The sequence below is a fragment of the Myiozetetes cayanensis genome, unplaced genomic scaffold (assembly GCF_022539395.1).
Source record: "Myiozetetes cayanensis isolate MyiCay16 unplaced genomic scaffold, myiCay2020 scf34, whole genome shotgun sequence".
NCBI lineage: Eukaryota > Metazoa > Chordata > Aves > Passeriformes > Tyrannidae > Myiozetetes > Myiozetetes cayanensis.
In genome coordinates, this window is record NW_026087566.1 from 2191950 (window position 1) to 2206926 (window position 14977).

At 63.8% G+C, this 14977-nt stretch overlaps 1 protein-coding gene across 4 annotated transcripts; it reads left to right on the forward strand.

Annotated features, from left to right (window-relative positions):
* The first annotated feature begins 154 nt into the window (after window positions 1–154).
* Window positions 155–13697, forward strand: SLC4A1 (solute carrier family 4 member 1 (Diego blood group)). Of its 4 annotated transcripts, XM_050327610.1 has the most exons (21): window positions 2702–2850; window positions 2960–3056; window positions 4103–4172; window positions 4297–4397; window positions 5593–5666; window positions 5839–6016; window positions 6096–6231; window positions 6508–6649; window positions 7039–7108; window positions 7651–7835; window positions 8287–8497; window positions 8606–8809; window positions 9003–9151; window positions 9473–9667; window positions 10042–10209; window positions 10336–10425; window positions 10524–10690; window positions 10806–11059; window positions 11148–11317; window positions 11458–11631; window positions 12175–13697. In XM_050327610.1, exons 1-21 carry the CDS (start codon window positions 2833–2835, stop codon window positions 12253–12255), a joined length of 2934 nt encoding a protein of 977 aa, XP_050183567.1. In that variant the 5' UTR covers window positions 2702–2832; the 3' UTR covers window positions 12256–13697. The 4 variants fall into 4 exon arrangements, with proteins under 4 accessions (XP_050183566.1, XP_050183565.1, XP_050183567.1 ...); XM_050327608.1 differs by lacking the exons at window positions 4103–4172; window positions 4297–4397 and adding an exon at window positions 184–199 and having other exon boundaries at window positions 2759–2850; window positions 12175–13696; XM_050327609.1 differs by lacking the exons at window positions 2702–2850; window positions 4103–4172; window positions 4297–4397 and adding an exon at window positions 155–199 and having other exon boundaries at window positions 12175–13695.
* The last annotated feature ends 1280 nt before the right edge of the window (window positions 13698–14977 follow it).

Consider the following 14977-nt stretch of genomic DNA (forward strand, 5'->3'; position numbering starts at 1 on the left):
CGGGGCACAGGCGGGGCACAGCCTCGCGCCTCAAGATGTTGCACCCCGATAACCTTGTTTACGGGGGGCCCCGGGGGGGGCCGGGTGAGCCCCAGGGGGGCGAGATTAGGGAGGTGAGCGTGACTCAGGGCATTGGTGTCTCGCAGCCCGGGCAGCCGCAGGCAGAGCGCGGGCAGGGCCGTCCGGAGGCACCCCAGGGGTAGGTGCGGGGTCCCCTCGGGGGGTCCCTGGGGTGGGAGTGGGGGGACGGGGTGGGCGGGGGGGATGGCGGGGCCAGGCAGGGCTGGGAGGGCACCCTGGTGTGGGGTGAGGGGTGGAGGGCTGTCAGCAAGGGGGTGCCGGGGTGGGAGGTGCTGTGGGATGGGGGGTATGGGCTCCCTATGGGGACAAGGAGGGTGGGCCCCCATCCGTACTGCGTGGATACCTTGGGATGTGTGGGTTCCATACGGAACCAGGAGAGGGATCCCAGGCGCGCCGTGTGGATGGCATGGGATGTGTGGGCTCCGTGTGGAGCCATGGGGGCACCTGTGGCGGGACGGAGCCCAGCCACACCGTGCAGATGGCATGGGATGTATGGGTTCTGCACCACATGGAGCCACAGGGATTGCACCCACTGTGGGCAGGAGCTGAGCCTCAGCTGAGCTGAGCCTGAGTTGTGTGGATGGTCCAGGATGTATGGGCTCCACATGGAGCCATGGGGGTATCTGCTGCAGGAGGGACCCCAGCCGTGCCACAGGGATGGTGTGGGATACGTGGGTTGCACAATGAGCCGTGGTGACCGTACCTGCTGCAGGAAGAATCCCAGGCACGCCGTGTGGATGGTGTGGGATGTGTGGGCTCCACGCTGAGCCGTGCTGGGTATATGGAATAGGAGGTGTGAGCCCAGTCCTGAGCCACTCTGGCTGCGTGGCATGGGATGTGTGGGCTCTGTACTGAGCCGTGGTGGTTGTACCCACTGCGGGAGGGATCCCAGCCACGCTGCGTGGATGGTGTGGGATGAGTGGGCTCCATAAAGGAACACGTTGGCTGTGTGGTGCAGGAGACACGGTGTGGACTCCACCCCACGCACACCATGAGGGACACAGGGGCTCTATACCGTGCAGGAGGGTGGTGGTGCAGGACGTGCTCCATCCTGTGCCCCATGATGTGCAGGGCAGGACGTGTGGGCTCTCTCTCACACGCGTGCCGTGGGATGTATGGGCTCTATACGGTGCGAGGTGGTCCAGGGATGGATTCAGCAGGTCCGGGTGACCTCGCTAGAAGGTGCCCCAGCACCCCGCGGGTCCCCAGCCCCTCAGCCCGGCCTCGGGGCGCTGCGGGGCAGTGCGGGGGGCAGCGGGTGGAGCGGGGCGGGGGCCGAGAGCGGGTGCCGGGCGTTATCAGCGGGGCGCAGCCCGGTGCACCGGGCTGATGCAAGAGCCGCCGGCGGGGCTGGGGGCCGGGGGCCCCGGGACAGGCCGGGCTGGGGGGCCGGGGGCCGCCAGCCCCGGGGCCAGGCGGGGCAGGAAGGAGGAGGCCGGGTCCGGAGCCGGCCGTCCATCCCGTGGCCCCGCCGCGGCTCCTGCGCCGCACCGGGGATCCCGTGGCCCCACCGGGGATCTCGTGGATCCCCGCGGGGTGTCCGGGACCCCACCTCGGCTCCCGCCGCCCCCCGGCCGGCAGCGAGCTGCTGCATCACCCCGGTGAGATCTGGGGGGGCTGGTTCCCCCCGAAGCTCCCCATGCCCTGACCTTGCCCCTGAGCCCCCATGAGGGGTCCTCTGGGCCGGGGTGGTGGGGGACAGATGAGGTCCTTGGCCCTTCCAAAATGAGGGGGACGTCACGGGGGGGGCTGGAACGGGGGGTCTGGGAGTCCCGGGGCAGGACACCCCCCTCCTGGGCTGGGGGACAAGGGTGAGGTTATGGGGTGGGGGGGTTTAAAGGGAATGGGGGGTCCGGACCCCTGGGTCCCTCCGGGCTGCCTGGGGGCAAAAGGGGGGTGCAGTGCGAGGATAGGGCGCCCCCTGGCGGTTGTCCCCCTGCACAGCCCTGGGGCAGCTGCGGGAGGGGAGTGGGGCACAGCCCGGGGGGGGTGGGCAAAGTAGGGTCCAGGAGGGTGAAAGGAGGTGCAGGAACTGGGTGCTGAAGAGTATTTGGGTGCTGATGGGGGGGTAACAGCAGGGGTCTCCCCAGCTGTGCACCCTGGGGGGCTCTGGGGCGCTTACACTGTCCTGTTTTGGAGTGTCCCGTGAGCCCAGCTGTGCCTCAGTTTCCCCTTTCTCACCCCCGCGCTGTGCCAGGGGGCCTGGGAGGGGTTGCAGGGGGACCTGGGTACTGTGTGTGGGACCCCAGCCCCCGTGTGTGGGTCTATATGGGACCCCCACCCACTTGTGAGAGGTCATGCGGGACCCCAGTCCCTGGGTGTGGGTCTGTACGGGACCTGACCCCCGGGCACAGGACATGGTGTGCATGGGCATGGGTGGGCCAGGGCGGGATGCCACGTCCCTGGTGGGAAGCTGCCGGGGCTCTGCCGTCGCCTGACGTCGGTTCCCATCCTGGATGGCGACAGGGCAGGGCATGACTTCCCCGGGGGACCCCCAACCCCGGACCTCCCAGCCCGTGGGGAGCAGTTTAGGCAGACAGGGGCTGCGGGAACGGCCACGATGTTCAGCCCCAGCCCCATCCCAGGAGACGAACCCCTATCCCGGGCGGGGGCACCGAGCGATGCCCTGGTCTCTGCTAACGTGTTCTCTCTGGTTTCCCCCGCGCCCGCCCCGCAGAGCGCCGGGTTATGGTGGCACCGGGCTGAGCGCCGGGACGCAGCGAGGCGGCAGCGGGGGCCGAGCCCGAGGCCATGGAGGGGCCCGGCCAGGTAGGGACCCCCGGCCCCCCGCCCCGGCTCTGCTGCTGCGCCCCGGCACAGCCCCGGCGAGGCGTTGAGGGTACGAGACCCCGCTGACCCCCTTCTCTCTGTCCAACAGGAGGCCTACGAGGAGGGGATGAGGAGGACCCTCGACCCCGAGGGCTACGAGGACCCCGGCCTAAAGGACTCCCGCCTGTCGCTGGGGGAGATGAGCAGTGAGTGACTCCTGGGGTGCTGGGGGACACTGGCATGGTGGGGGCACCAGCACTGCAAGGGGGGGCCATTGCATGGGCACCAGTGTCGTACGGCTGCCAGCACTGCACGGGCGTGGCATTGCATGGGCACTGGTGTGTCACACGGGCGCTGGCGTGGCAGGGGTCACACCTCACTGCGTGGGTGACAGTGGCATTGCACAGGTGGCAGCGTTGTGTGGGTGAGGGCACCGCATGGGCACCGGCACCGGCTGGGTGCCAGCCCTGCAGGGGCACCAGCGGCTCGAGGTCGCATGTTGTGTGGGCACCGGAGTTCTGTGGGTGCTGGCTGGGCACGGGCACCAGCACGGCACCGGTGTGTTGCACGGGCACCAGCACTGCCTGGGCAGGGGTGTCTCGCAGGGGCCAGCGTCGTGTGGGCACACGGGGGGGATCAGCAGCACGTTGCATGGGTGCCAGCGTGGCACAGGCGTGTTGTATGGGCACAGCATGGCACAGGCATGTTCCATGGTTGCTTGAATGGCACGGGCATGTTGCATGTGCACAGCATGGCACAGGCATGTTCCATGGGTGCTTGAATGGCATGGGCATGTTGTATGGGCACGGCGTGGCACAGACGTGTTGCGTGGGCACAGCACGGCATGGGCAGAAGCACTGCACGGGCACAGCACGGCACGGGCGTGTTGCATGGATGTGTTTCCCGGGTGCCAGCGTGGCACCGGCAGAGGGGCTCGCTCAGAGCGAGGGGTCAGGCAGGGACACCAACCCTCAGGGGTGGCATCTCCCAAAGGAAGCGACACCCTTTGCCAAAGCCCCCGTGCCGTGAGGTGCCACCTCCAGCGCCAGGGCTGTGGGTACCTGAAAAGGGGCTGTCCTTGGGGCCACCCGAGGTCCTTGAGCCCCCGGGGAGGGAGGTCTGAGTGCCCCGGAGCATCCCTTGCCCCAAGCTCGGTTGTTCCAGAGCTGCCACCCCGAGGGGGTGTTTGGGCTCGGGTCCCCCGTTGGGGTGACACGAGTCGGGGGGTAACGCTGCCACCTGTTCCGCGCAGGGGCCGGCGGTGGCATCGGGTCCCCCTTGCACGCGTGGAGGGCCAGAGCCGAGGAGCTGACGCCCCTGCGGTGAGTCCCCAAATCGCGGCCGGACGCTGCCCTGCCTGCCCGGCTGGCATCCCCCGGGGGGAGGCCGGTGGCACCCGCGGTGCTCGGCGCTGACCCCCCCGTGCCGGCGGTGTGTGTTTTGCAGCCAGTATCTGCCCGGCCGCCGGGGATGTTATGACCTGCAAGGGAAGAGGCGCTCGGCCGGGGCCCCCCCGGGACAGCCCCCCCGCCGTGGCGGAGGGCAGAGTGAGTGACCGCGGGGTCCCCGGGGGACGAAGCCCAGCCCAGCCCGGCGTTTCCCCCCCACAACCCCCAGCTCTCCATCGCGCCGTCTTGCCCCGGTTCTGCCACCCACCCCTGTCCCCTCCCTGCGCGGGGTGACCGTCACCCGGGCGTCAGGGCACGCCGCGGGGTGACCGCTGCCACTTGCCCGTAATCGCCCACTGATTGAGGATAAATAAAGTCTTTGTTTGGGGTGAGGACAAGAACCACTTGGGGCCGAACGCCGGCTGGCGCCGGGCGGCTCGGTGGCGGCGGTGGCGGGCAGGGACGAGGACACACTCGTGCCCGTGTGCCACGGCCAACGCCGCCGGGGACACGGTGGCAAGGGACGCGCCCCATCCCCGCTCCCGTGGGCGCAGCATCCTTCCTCCGGTAGAGCGGGATGCGGATCTTACAGCAGCATCCCCCCGCGGGGTGACCCGGCTGGGGACAGCGAGGGGACCGCGGTGGTCCTCGCCGAGGGCGGAGGGGGACGGGGTGAGCCTGTCCCCACGGTGGGGTGTCAGCGAGCGGGCGGGAACCGCGCTGGTGTTTACTGTCAGCAAAGGAAGTGCTACGGGATTTACGGTGCACACAGGGCGGCTGCGGGGATCGCTCCCCACTTTATAGGGACAGAGCTGCGGGGACATGGGGAGCGCAGGGGCGCCCGCAGGTAGGCAGGGGATGAAGACAGGGATACCTCGAGCTCCTGGGGTCTGGCTGGCCGGGGATGTGGTGTCCCCGTGTCCCCATCCCAGTGGCGGTGCTCGGTGCTGGGTGCTGGTGTTGTGGTGGTGACAGGGCGGTGGCCACGAGCCCTGTCCTCATCCTGGCCCCGGTGATGTCCCCAGACTGTCTCCCTGCCCCAGGGGCTGGGCTTTGGGGATGTGAGGGGACCAAAGGCATTGTCAGGGTGAGGGGTGATGGAAGGTCTGGGATGGGGCAATGGGTGGACACGTCCAGCGAGTCCCCAGGAGGGCTGGGGTGTGACAGAAAAGGGGACACATCCAGGTGACCCCAACTGGGTCTGGGTTGGGGGTGATTGAGAAGGGGACACTTCCAGGTGACCCCAGATGGGTGCGGGATGGAGGTGGTGGGGGGAGGCACCTTCAACAGACCCCAGGGAGAGGGTCTGGGCTGGGACAGGGACCAGCTAACGCTTCGGTGGCTCCACTTGCAGCTGAGTCGGTGACCGATGTGGACCCGGAGGCATCGGGGAGCAGGAGGCTCCTGTCCCAGCGGGACACCTATGAGGTGGGTGCTGTCCCAGGGACCCCCATTCCCTCCCCATTCCCGAGGGTATGTGGACTGTGGCCACTTGGAGACCAACCTGGGAACACCAGGACACAGGGAGAGGAGACACTGGGTGCCCTGGGGGTCCCTGGTGTGGCCATGGGGACCCTGACCCCCCCATCTCTGGCTGCAGGGCTACGTGGAGCTCCACGAGCTGGTCATGGACAGCTCGAAGGACTTGTGCTGGATGGAGGCCGGCCACTGGCTCAAGCTGGAGGAGGATTTCCAGGAATCAGGGCAGTGGAGCCCGCCCCATCTCTCCTTCCTGACCTACCGCAACCTCCTGGAGATCCGACGGGCTTTGAACAAAGGTGGGGACACCCTTGGGGACCGCCTGGATGCCACTGGGGACCCCACACCGGCCGGGTGGTGACAGTGCTGTCCCCACAGGTGCCATTCTGCTCGATGTGGCGGCCAACTCGATGGCGGCCATCGTCAACATCCTCATCGACCAGATGATCTACGAGGGGCAGTGGAAGCCGCAGGACCGGGAGGACATCCTGAGGACGCTGCTCCTGCGGCACAGGTATGGCCAGGGCTGCTGCTCTCAGAGGGTCCCCAGGGTCTGGGCTGGACCCAGCACAGGCATGGCCAGGACTGGTGCTCCCAGAGGGTCCCCTGGGTCTGGGCTGGACCCACCCCAGTGCATCCCACTGGAGTCTGAATCAGGGTGGGAAAGCTTTATCCTCCAGCCCTGTTCGGGTGTCCCAGCACACCCACAGGGCTGAGGCTGCCTTATGGGCGTCTGGGGGTGGTTGATGGCACTGGGGGGTCTGACACAACCCTCCCCCGATGCTCTCAGCCACCCCAGTGAGGGTGAATCAGTGTGGACGCTGCCACCAGCGCTGCTGCAGCGCTCGGGCACCCGCCGGGACGACGTGGAGCAGCCACTGATGAGGGAACAGCAGCCCATGGAGATGAGCAAGCTGGCAGGGACTGAGCAGGTACCGGGGGCACTGGGGGGCACTGGGGGGGCGGGGCTGGGGGTAGGAGATGCACACAGGGTGTAGACACACACACACAGGCGAACACACCAGTTGTACACACCAGTTGCACACCCACACATGCTTGTGTGGACAGGGACACGCAGGGAATGGTGGGGGACACTTATGGGACAGAGAGGGAGACTCAGGGAGTGGTGGGGGACAAGCAGGAGATGGGACATTCAGGGGACAGAGACATGGGACAGTGGGTGACATGCTGGGGATAGTGGGTGACATGCAGGGGACAGAGAGGAACACAGCAGAGGGAGACATGCAGGGGGCACAGAGGACCACAGGGACAGCCACCGAGGCTGGCTGGCTAATTCCTACCATCCATCTGCCTGCGATAGAGTGGGGCCTCCAAACCCCAGCTCCCAGAGAAGATCCCCGAGGATGCTGAGGCCACCCTGGTCCTCGTGGGTGAGTGGTCAGCGGGGTGGCGGGTGCTGGGTTGGGTCAGGGGGGTGGGTGCAGGCTGAGGGGGGTGGGCACAGGGTCAGGGAGTGCAGGGGGAGCTTTGCCATCTCGCTGTGCTCGCTCACGCCCTGCCTTTCTTGCGCCTTTTTTGCCTCTCCCCATCTTCAGCTCTCGCCGCCGCCTGCTGCTGCTCAGCGCTGCTCTCCGGGTCCCTGTCCCCATGCCCCTTGTCCTCATGTCCCCTAATTCCCCTGTGTCCCTGTGCCCCAAGGTCCCTGTGCTCCCATGCCCATCTATCTCTGTGTCCCCATGTCTCTGTATCCCTGTGCCTCATTGTCCTCATGTCTTTGTGCCCCCGTCCCACTCTCCTTGTCCCCCCACATCCCCAAGCCTATAATGTCACCTTGTCTCCATCCCCGATGTCCCCATATTTCGGTGTCCTGCTGTCTCTGTGCTCCCACGTCCCCATGTCCCTGTCCCCTGTGTCCCTGTGCCTGGTCCCCCATGACCCCATCCCATCCCATCCCATCCCATCCTGCCCCCAGGCTGTGCAGCCTTCCTGGAGCAGCCAACGCTGGCCTTCGTGCGCCTGAAGGACGCGGTGACACTGGACGGTGTCCTCGACGTGTCCCTCTCCGTCCGCTTCCTCGTCGTGGTGCTGGGCCCCGACAGCCACAACATCAGCTACCACGAGATCGGCCGTGCCATCGCCACCATGATGTCAGAGAGGGTACGGCTCACCCACCACTGCCACTGCCACCCCCACTGCCACCGTCCCTGTCGCTGCCACTGCCATCAGCCCCCCTGAGCACCCTGGAGTCCCCACCCCTGGGGCTGCACCCTCTAACAGGGCTCGTCCCCCTGTGCCATGTCTCTCTCTGATCCCTATGTCCCCCTGCCACCGTGTCCCCTTGTCCCCATGCACCTGTGTCCCCATGTCCCCGAGGCCAAAGCGTCCCTTTGTCCCCATGTGTCCCAGCAAACACATCCCCTGTGCCCAAGCCCCCCATCTCCCACCTTATCCCTGCGTCCCCATGCCCCTGTGGTTCCATGTCTGTCCCCAAGCCCTTGTGCCCCATGTGCCCCCTTATCCCCATGTCCCCAGCACACCCCATCCCCACGGGGACGCTCAGGGGTGCCAGAGCCGGTGCCGGAGCACCCATCCCTGGGCGATCCCACAGGTGTTTCGCCAGGATGCCTACCTGGCCGAGGGCCGGCAGGACCTGGTGCGGGCGGTGGATGAATTCCTGGAGGCCAGCATTGTCCTGCCTCCCACCGAGACCCCCAGCGAGCAGCTGCTCCGCGCCCTGGTCCCGCTGCAGCGCGAGCTCCTCCGCCGCCGCTACCAACCCCCCAAGAAACCGCCCAGCGAGGGCTTCCTGAAAGACCTGGGTATGGCAGGGACCACCTGGACCCCCCACTGAAATTCCCTGTCCCCGTGGCGGGCGGGACACCCCCTTGCACACGGGGTGTCCCCATGGTCGCCTGGTGTGTCCCCAGGGCTGGACGCGCCGGTGCAGGAGGACGACGACCCCCTGCGCAGGACGGGGCGGCCCTTTGGGGGGCTGGTGAGGGACATCTGCCGCCGGTACCCCAAATACCTCAGCGACATCAAGGACGCCCTCAGCCCCCAGTGCCTGGCCGCTGTCATCTTCATCTACTTCGCGGCGCTGTCACCCGCTGTCACCTTCGGAGGCTTGCTGGGTAATGGGGGGGGGACAGGCTGGGGACACGCCAGGGGAGGGGGATGTTCCCCAAGGGGCCTCTGCCTTGTTCATCATCATCCCATGGGGATGCTCCCAGGGGGTTATGCACCCCCTAATCCTGGTGCCCAAGGACTGGGGGGCACAGTGCTGTGCCCCCCAACCTGGCACTCACTGGCCCTGCTCCCTCTCAGGTGAGAAGACCAAGGGCATGATGGGGGTGTCGGAGCTGCTCATCTCCACCTGTGTGCAGTGTGTGCTCTTCAGCCTCCTCAGTGCCCAGCCCCTCCTGGTTGTTGGATTCTCAGGACCCCTCCTTGTCTTCGAGGAAGCCTTTTACGGGGTGGGTACCCCCCCGGTGCCTGTGGGTGCCCCCCACCCACCACAGTGGGCTTGGGGTGTCCCCACCAGCCCTGGGAGAGGCACGGGGTGCTGCTGTGGGGGGGATGGCACAGTGGGGATGGCAGGGTGGGTGGCACAGGAAGGATGTCCTGATGGATGGCACAGGGGGGATGGCACAGGGTGGGGTGCCGTATGCCACACCATCCCTGTCCTGGGGAAGGATGTGTGGGGCCACTGTGGGATGCCAAGGTCCAGCCCACCTGGGTGCCCGTGCTGGGGGGCTCTGGGGGACCTGACAGGGCTGTGCCCTCTGGCTCCCCAGTTCTGCAGCAGCAATGGCTTGGAATACATCGTGGGCCGGATCTGGATTGGCTTCTGGATGATCCTGCTGGTGCTGGTGGTGGTGGCCTTCGAGGGCAGTTTCCTGGTGCGCTTCCTGTCCCGCTACACCCAGGAGATCTTCTCCTTCCTCATCTCCCTCATTTTCATCTTCGAGACCTTCTCCAAGCTGGTCACGGTGAGGGGCGTGGGGGTCCCACAGTGGGGAAGGGGGGAGAGGGGGCTGCAGATTGTGGTTATCACCTGGGTTTCCATAGAAACAGTGGGATGCAGGGGTGGAGCCCATCTCCCGGTGTTTTCTCCCCTTTTCCAGGTGTTCCCCAGCTCATGAGGTCCCTTCCAACCCTGACTATTCATTCTGTGGTTGATGCTCCTCGCCATAGGGGGATTTTGGGGCGGGGAGGTGAACCCCACATAGATGTCCCACCCCCGCCTCCCAGCACACATCCTGCACCCATCAGGATGCTCCTGCAGGGCTCCCAGCATGGCAGGAGGGGTTCAGGGGGATCCCCCATCCCCATCCTCGCTCACTGCCTCCCCTTCCCTCCCCAGATTTTCAAGCAACACCCCCTGAAGCGGGAGTACAACGTGAAGGATGACTTTGACCCCTCAGAGCCGGAGCCCAACACGGCCCTGCTGTCCCTCATCCTCATGGCTGGCACCTTCTTCCTGGCCTTCTTCCTGCGCAAGTTCAAGAACAGCGCCTTCCTGCCTGGCAAGGTGAGGGCAGGGAGGGCACTGTGGTGTCCCCCCCTCCCCGCTGCAAAACGGGGGGCTTGGTGGCCGAGACCGGGCAAACTCATTGCATGTTCCTGAGAGCTCAGTGTGGTCACCGTGTCCCCACAGGTCCGGCGCTTGATCGGGGACTTTGGGGTGCCCATTTCCATCTTCATCATGGCCCTGGCTGACTTCTTCATCAAGGACACGTACACGCAGGTCCGTGAGGGCAGGGCTTGTGGAGGGGGGGACAGGTGTCCCCAACACGGGGACGTGGAGCTGGGTGCTCATCCCTGTGTCCCATCCCCTCACTCCAGAAACTGAGCGTCCCTAAAGGGCTGGAGGTCACCAACTCGTCCGCCCGGGGCTGGTTTATCAACCCCATGGGGCTGCGAGAAGAATTCCCCATCTGGATGATGTTCGCCTCCGTGGTGCCCGCCCTCCTGGTCTTCATCCTCATCTTCCTCGAGACGCAGATCACCACGTGAGCATGGGGGGGACACGGGGAGGGGAAGGCTGCGGGGTGCACGGTGGGACGGGCACAAAGGGGACCTCCCTGGGGGTGCTGTGTCACCAGCTCGTCCCCTGTGTCCCCGCAGCCTCATCGTCAGCAAGCCCGAGAGGAAGCTGGTGAAGGGCAGCGGCTTCCACCTGGACCTGCTGCTGATCGTGGCCATGGGGGGGCTGGCGGCCCTTTTCGGGATGCCCTGGCTCAGTGCCACCACCGTCCGCACCATCACCCACGCCAACGCCCTCACCGTCATGAGCAAGGCGTCCTCTCCCGGGGAGAAATCCCAGATCCTGGAGGTCAAGGAGCAGCGCATCAGCAGCTTGCTGGTGGCCGTGCTCATCGGTGAGCTGGGGAGGTGCCCCCCTGCACGGGAGGTGAGGGCTGGGGGTGCCCCCAGGAGCTCTCCCCAACCTCTCCTTCTCCACCGCAGGTGTGTCCATCCTCATGGAGCCCATCCTGAAGTACATCCCGCTGGCCGTGCTCTTCGGCATCTTCCTCTACATGGGGGTCACCTCCCTCTTCGGCATCCAGCTCTTCGACCGCATCCTGCTCCTGCTGATGCCCCCCAAGTACCACCCTGACGAGCCCTATGTCACCAGGGTGAGTGAGCCCTGTGTCATCCCGACGGGTGGCCATGGGTTTGGGGGTGTCCTGGGCTGCAGCACCCCTGAAATTGCTTGAGGCTCCCCAAAGAGCCTCCTCCTTCAGTGCTGACCTTCACTGGGCTCCTTGTCCCACAGGTGAAGACTTGGAGGATGCACCTCTTCACCTTCACCCAGATCATCGTGCTCGTGCTGCTGTGGGTGGTGAAGTCCACCCCGGCCTCGCTGGCGCTGCCCTTTGTCCTCATCCTCACCGTGCCCCTGCGGCGCTTCCTGCTCCCCAAGATCTTCCATGACATCGAGCTCAAATGTGTACGTAGCCCCAGCACGTGCTGGGAGCCACTGCTGTGCTGTCCCTGTCCCTCTGCTGGTCCTGGTGTCCATCCCCATCCCTGTCCCCATCCTCATCTCTGTATGTATCCCCCTCACTGTCTCCAGCCCCATCTTTGTCTCTGCTCATGTCCCCGTCCTCATCCCCATCCCTGTCCCATTCCTGTCTCCATCCCCATCTGTGTACCCACCCTCATCCCTGTCTCAATCCCTGTCCTCATCTGCATCCCTCATTCCCACCCCTGTCCCCATCCTCAACCTGTCCTTGCCCCATTCCTCTCCCTCCCACCTCGTTCTCCATCCCCATCACCGTCCCTGTCCTCAATCCTGACCCCATTCCTGACCCCTCCCCATCCCCATCCTTTTCTCCAACCCTGTCCCCATCCCCTCTGTGTCCCCATCCCCATCCCTGTCTCCACCCCTGTCCCCATCCCTAGCCCTTTCTCCTTCCTTATCTTCATCCCTATCCCCATCCCCTGTCCCTGTCCCCATCCCTGTCCCCCTGACTCCCTCTCCTCTCTCCAGCTGGATGCGGATGACGCCGTGGTGACCTTCGAGGAGCAGGAGGGAACGGATGTGTACAACGAGGTGCAGATGCCCAGTTAAGGGCCGGCCCCCCCGGCCCCCCAACGACCCCCCTGCACACCTGGGAATGGAATTATTTTTTCAGTTGTTTTTCCCTTTTTTTTTTTTTTGCTACTTTTAAAAAACATTTTGGATGGTGTGATCTCACCTCCCCCCACTCTGCTGCCCGCTGGGGAAGGGGCTGCCTGGGCTGGGGGGGGGGTTCCATGAGCCACCCTCACCCCGTGGCAAGGTGGGATGTGTCACCATCCCATCCCCAAGGGCACCACCGGGCACTGAGCATGGGAAGGAGCTGGAGGAAGACGTCGGAGCCCGGAGGGAGGAGGAAGGCAGGGATGGAGACACAGCAGGATGGGGTCCCCCTCATTACTCCCAGCCCTTGGGGACCCCCCCCAGCCTGGCCCCTCCTCCCCAGATGAACATTCAGCGAGCTGGGACAGACCCTTCACCCCACGGAGCCCTTCTCCCATTTTCTCCATCGTTTGCTCCAGTGGGATCATCCCAGCTGCTCCGCTGCGCTTCCAGCACCTCCCAGAGTTGGGATGTAAATAGTCCAGTGAGGGAGTTTATATATTTAGAATGAAAACAATCATGCTAAAAACAGCCAAAAAAAAAAAAAATCACTTATAATTACGCTGATGCTTCCGCACGTAGGATTCGCTCAAGAGCCAAGCAAAAATTCCCAAAAAAAGGATGAAAAAGCACCTTAAAAATGAAAAAAAAATTGAGGAAAAATAGAAAAAAAAAAAAAAAGCAGCTGCAAGGAGTGATCTGTATATTTGATGCTACTGGGGGGGGTTGTAATTTATTTTTAGGGCTGGTTGTGCCCCTGCTGCAGCGGGGCCGTGTGTGTGTGTGTGTATATACTAGAGAATTATATCAAAATTCAGAATTTTCTATAAAAGATGATTTTTAAGGATCCTGGTCAGGGCCTAAACTCTAAGGACCAGTCTGTCAGTCTCACTGCATTCATGAATTAGTGTTAGTTAGTTAGTTAATTAGTCCTCTTTATTTTTATAGCATTCCAGGTAAATCCATGTAGTTTTTCCTTGATTTTTCCCTTGCTTGCTGACCATGTCTTGCCCTGTTTCCGCTGGGATTGCTCCCAGTCCAGCTGAGCATCCCCCTGATCCCGCCAAGGCTCATTCTGTCCTGGTCACCCTCAAGGATTGGATCCAGCCAGGGCACAGAACACTGGATCAGGCTCCAAATTTGCTCATTTTTGACCCCAAAATCAGCGGGGGTGGGTGGGAGAGTAGGGGGGTGGGAGTGGGTAGCCCCACCCGGGGCCTTGTGTTTGGGGTTGGTTTAGTTTTATTAATTATGTGTCTGAAATAAAAAAAAAATGTTTCGATCTTTGGGGTTTCCTCCTTCCCTTCCCCCCACCTCTGTATCAGGCTTTAATAAAGAAATTAATAAAATCAGAAAGGAAATGGGGGTTTTCTTTCCAGTTGGGAATTTTTCTGGTGCGTTGCCTCGTTTAATTCCCCCCCCCAAAAAGGAGTAGCAGCAGCTTTTGGAGCTGTCCATCCCCCTTGGAATGGGCAGTGCAGTTGTACCAAGATGCTCATCACGGCATTCTGGGATGCTCTCTGTATCCTGGAATATATCCCAGCCATTCTGGGATGCTCCTGTATCCTGGAATATATCCCAGCCATTCTGGGATGCTCCCCACAGTCATCCTGGGTTGCTCACTGTAACCATCCCAGGATGTCAGGGAATCCAAGAGATTCCTGTGGCCATCCCGGGGTGCTCAGCCCCCCTCATCCCCCTGCACCCTGGGGTGCTGCCCCACTGCCACATGGCCTTGGCTGTCCCTGCTCCAGAGGGGATTGGGAACATCTTGATCCAGGGCTGCTGGCCCAGGGTGCAGAGCAGCCCCTGCCCCTCCCCCAGCCCCTGGCACCAGATTGACCCCGATTATCCATAATCCCATTAACCAACGGGGGAACACCCGGCTCTCCGTGAGCGGGGCCGTGGGAAGGGCTGTGCCCGTTCGCCCCCAGCCTTCCCGTGGGGCAGGAATTGGGATCAGCATCCATGACTGCTCCCAACCGGGACCCCAAACTCTTTCCATGGGGCTGGGATAAAACCCCAGTGTGGCCACCAGCTTTTCCCAAGCCTGCCATAGCTGCTACTCCCTGTTTTCCAGAGATGGAGGCGCATGGCTGGTGTTTTCCAGCCCAAGGCCTGCGCATCCAGCAGCTTCCCTTCCTTATGCCAGCCTCATGTGGACAAGACATGCCGGGTGCCATCCAGAGGCCATCCCTGCCTCCAAATCCCAGTGGTGGAGGACGGCATCTGCCTGCACCCATCCCTCTTGTTTTCCACCCTGGGAAGAGTTTGTTATTCCCTGGGAGATGGCAGCGAGGTCACGGCCGCGGGATCCAGCCCGGTTTGGGGTTGGGAATTTAGGTCAAGCTCTTCTTTGAATTTGCCTCAGCCCAGGGAAATGGAGGGAGGGGGAATTAGGGATGGGAGTAGAGTAATGAGGGGGAAATAAATGCTAATTAATTGGTTGCTAATGAGGAGGGGGGAGCATGGAGCTCCAGAGGGGGATCACGTTGGAGCATCGCCCCTGGAAGGGGAGAGCCACAGTGCCTGCAGCATCACAGGGTGCTCCATGCCATCCATGGACAGGGGACATGGGACACCCCGGGATCTTCTGGAGGGGTCCAGTGGGATATTGTCACTGTTTGTGCACAGATTTGGGGGGTCCCCACTCCCAGCCCACCCGCTGCAG